At 34.4% G+C, this 2,287-nt stretch overlaps 1 protein-coding gene across 1 annotated transcript in view; it reads left to right on the plus strand.

Moving 5' to 3' along the window:
* LOC107722282 (secretory carrier-associated membrane protein 5-like) overlaps positions 1-2,287 on the plus strand; it is a 5,983-nt gene that overhangs the window by 795 nt on the left and 2,901 nt on the right. Inside the window, exons 2-4 of the mRNA XM_016530571.1 lie at positions 309-357; positions 464-583; positions 1,810-1,966. Coding sequence (XP_016386057.1) covers positions 351-357; positions 464-583; positions 1,810-1,966 — 284 coding nt within the window. The 5' untranslated portion in view covers positions 309-350. The remainder of the gene's footprint in view (positions 1-308; positions 358-463; positions 584-1,809; positions 1,967-2,287) is intronic.

The raw sequence follows: 2,287 nt of genomic DNA on the forward strand, positions 1-2,287 counted from the left end.
CACTCACTCACTCACTCACTCACTCACAAAATACAGCTTTGATCACAGAAATAAATTACATTTTAACAGATATTCACATAGAAAACAGCTATTTTAAATTGTAATAATATTTCACAATTTTACTGTTTTTACTGTATTTCTGGTCAAATAAATGCAGCCCTGGTGAGCAGAAGAGACTTCTTTCAAAAACATTTAAAAAAACTGATTTATTCCAAACTCTGTGACAACATACCCCTGCTGTTGTTCAGTGTTCTAGAAAGGTTCTGAATGTTTATTGTGCTCATCATATGTACGTTCTTCACTTATAGATTCACAGCTCTTAAGAACAAGTAGCCGTCGTTAATTTCCCAATGGCTGGTAAGGGCCCTGAATCAATCCATATATTTAATTCATGACATTACTAGCACAGCAATAACAAACAGTGCTTTACATTGATGCATGGCTCTGTTTATTTGTCCTGTAGAAAACAACTTTCCTCCTCTGCCTGGCTTTATTCCTCTGAAGCCGTGCTTCCACCAGGACTTTGAGGAGATTCCTGACCAGCACCGCACCATGTGCAAGAGACTCTACCATCTGTGGATCTGTGAGTCTGGAAAACACACCAAACTAACCTGTAAATAACACTGAGGTCTAATGCACAGGGATTCTGTTGGGAAAATCTCTACTCATTTTCTGTCTCAGACACCTAGTGGTGTAAACTGTGATCGCATGCAGTCATGGAATAATTTTTAAAAATCATTGTAAAAAAAAAAAAATGTATATATGATCAGTAAATGTCATTAAGTTTTGTATATTTTTACATATATTTAATTTTTCAAGTATTTTTGCCTGAAAAGCCAATCAAAAACCAGTAAGAACTGGTAATAATATCTTACATATTTTTAAAAATGTGCAAATATTACTAAATAATATTATATTGCTTATTATTGAAATTAAGTGTGCTTAATTGTATTGGATGTGCGCTTGTAGTGTATTTAAAATATTAAAGTATATATATATATACTTTTTTTTTTTAACTGCTTGCAGATAATATAATAATGAAATGAAATAAAAGGCCACTTAAGTGACTTAAAGAAACTTTCATGACTGTTTCTCTAAATACACTTACAAAAGTAAATGTTTAATGTACTAAATTGCAACTTCATCATGACAAACATGTAATTACAAAATTATTGTAATTATTAATTATTTGTATATTTTTACGTATTTTTTGACATACAGCATATCTTGCACATAACTGATAAGACTGAAAACTGGGTAAGCCGGCTAACTTTAGTAGTGATTCACACTCATTTGTTCACTGCACTAATGAAATCAAAAAAGTGTTTTTTTTTTTGTTCTGAGGGATTTCAAAAATGATGGGATCCATATTCAATAAAGCTGAGAAACTCTGGTCTAATACAGACAAACTGCTGCGAATGACAGCGTATCAGACTGTTTATACATTAATGATTGTCGTCTCTTGCTGTAGATCCTACCTGTAGCTGATCCCGCCAAAGGTATCCTCTACGGGTTGCTTTTGAGTGAAATGGCATGCGTGTGTGTGTATATATATATATATATATATATATATTTCATTGAGTAGACTGCATCTCCCAGTTGTGTGTGTGACCTTTCGTCTGTCAGCCGTATTTATTGGCTAAACTGTATGTCAGCCTGCATTCATAGGTTCAGCTGCTGGATTGCAGGTCCTCAGGTTACTGAAGCATTTACTTGGTTTGAACTTGCGACCACAGTTGGCTAACGATGCTTTTGGGAAACGCAGCCCTGGTGGGTTTGTAACGGTTTAATGATCTGTTGTGTTTCCAGTGTACGGAGTGACGCTGCTGGTGAATTTCTTGGGCTGTATGGCGTGGATGTTTGGAGGAGGAGGAGTGACTAACTTCGGCATGTCAGTCATCTGGGTTATTCTCTTCACCCCCTGCTCGTACGTGTGCTGGTTCAGACCCATTTACAACGCCTTCAAGTGAGCACCAGTCTACTAGTTTATTTTCAGATTATTTTTACAGATTTTATATACTGATTGTTTATATATATATATATATATAATGTATATGTATATGTGACTCTGGAGCACAAAAGCAGTGTTAAGTCGCTGGGGTATATATGTAGCAATAGCCAACAATACATTGTATGGGTCAAAATTATAGATTTTTCTTTTATGCCAAAAATCATTAAGATATTAAGTAAAGATCATGTTCCATGAAGATATTTTGTAAATGTCCTACCGTAAATATATCAAAACTTAATTTTTGATTAGTAATATGCATGGCTAAGAACTTCATTT

The sequence above is a fragment of the Sinocyclocheilus rhinocerous genome, unplaced genomic scaffold (assembly GCF_001515625.1).
Source record: "Sinocyclocheilus rhinocerous isolate Xijiao unplaced genomic scaffold, SAMN03320098_v1.1 scaffold904, whole genome shotgun sequence".
Lineage (NCBI taxonomy): Eukaryota > Metazoa > Chordata > Actinopteri > Cypriniformes > Cyprinidae > Sinocyclocheilus > Sinocyclocheilus rhinocerous.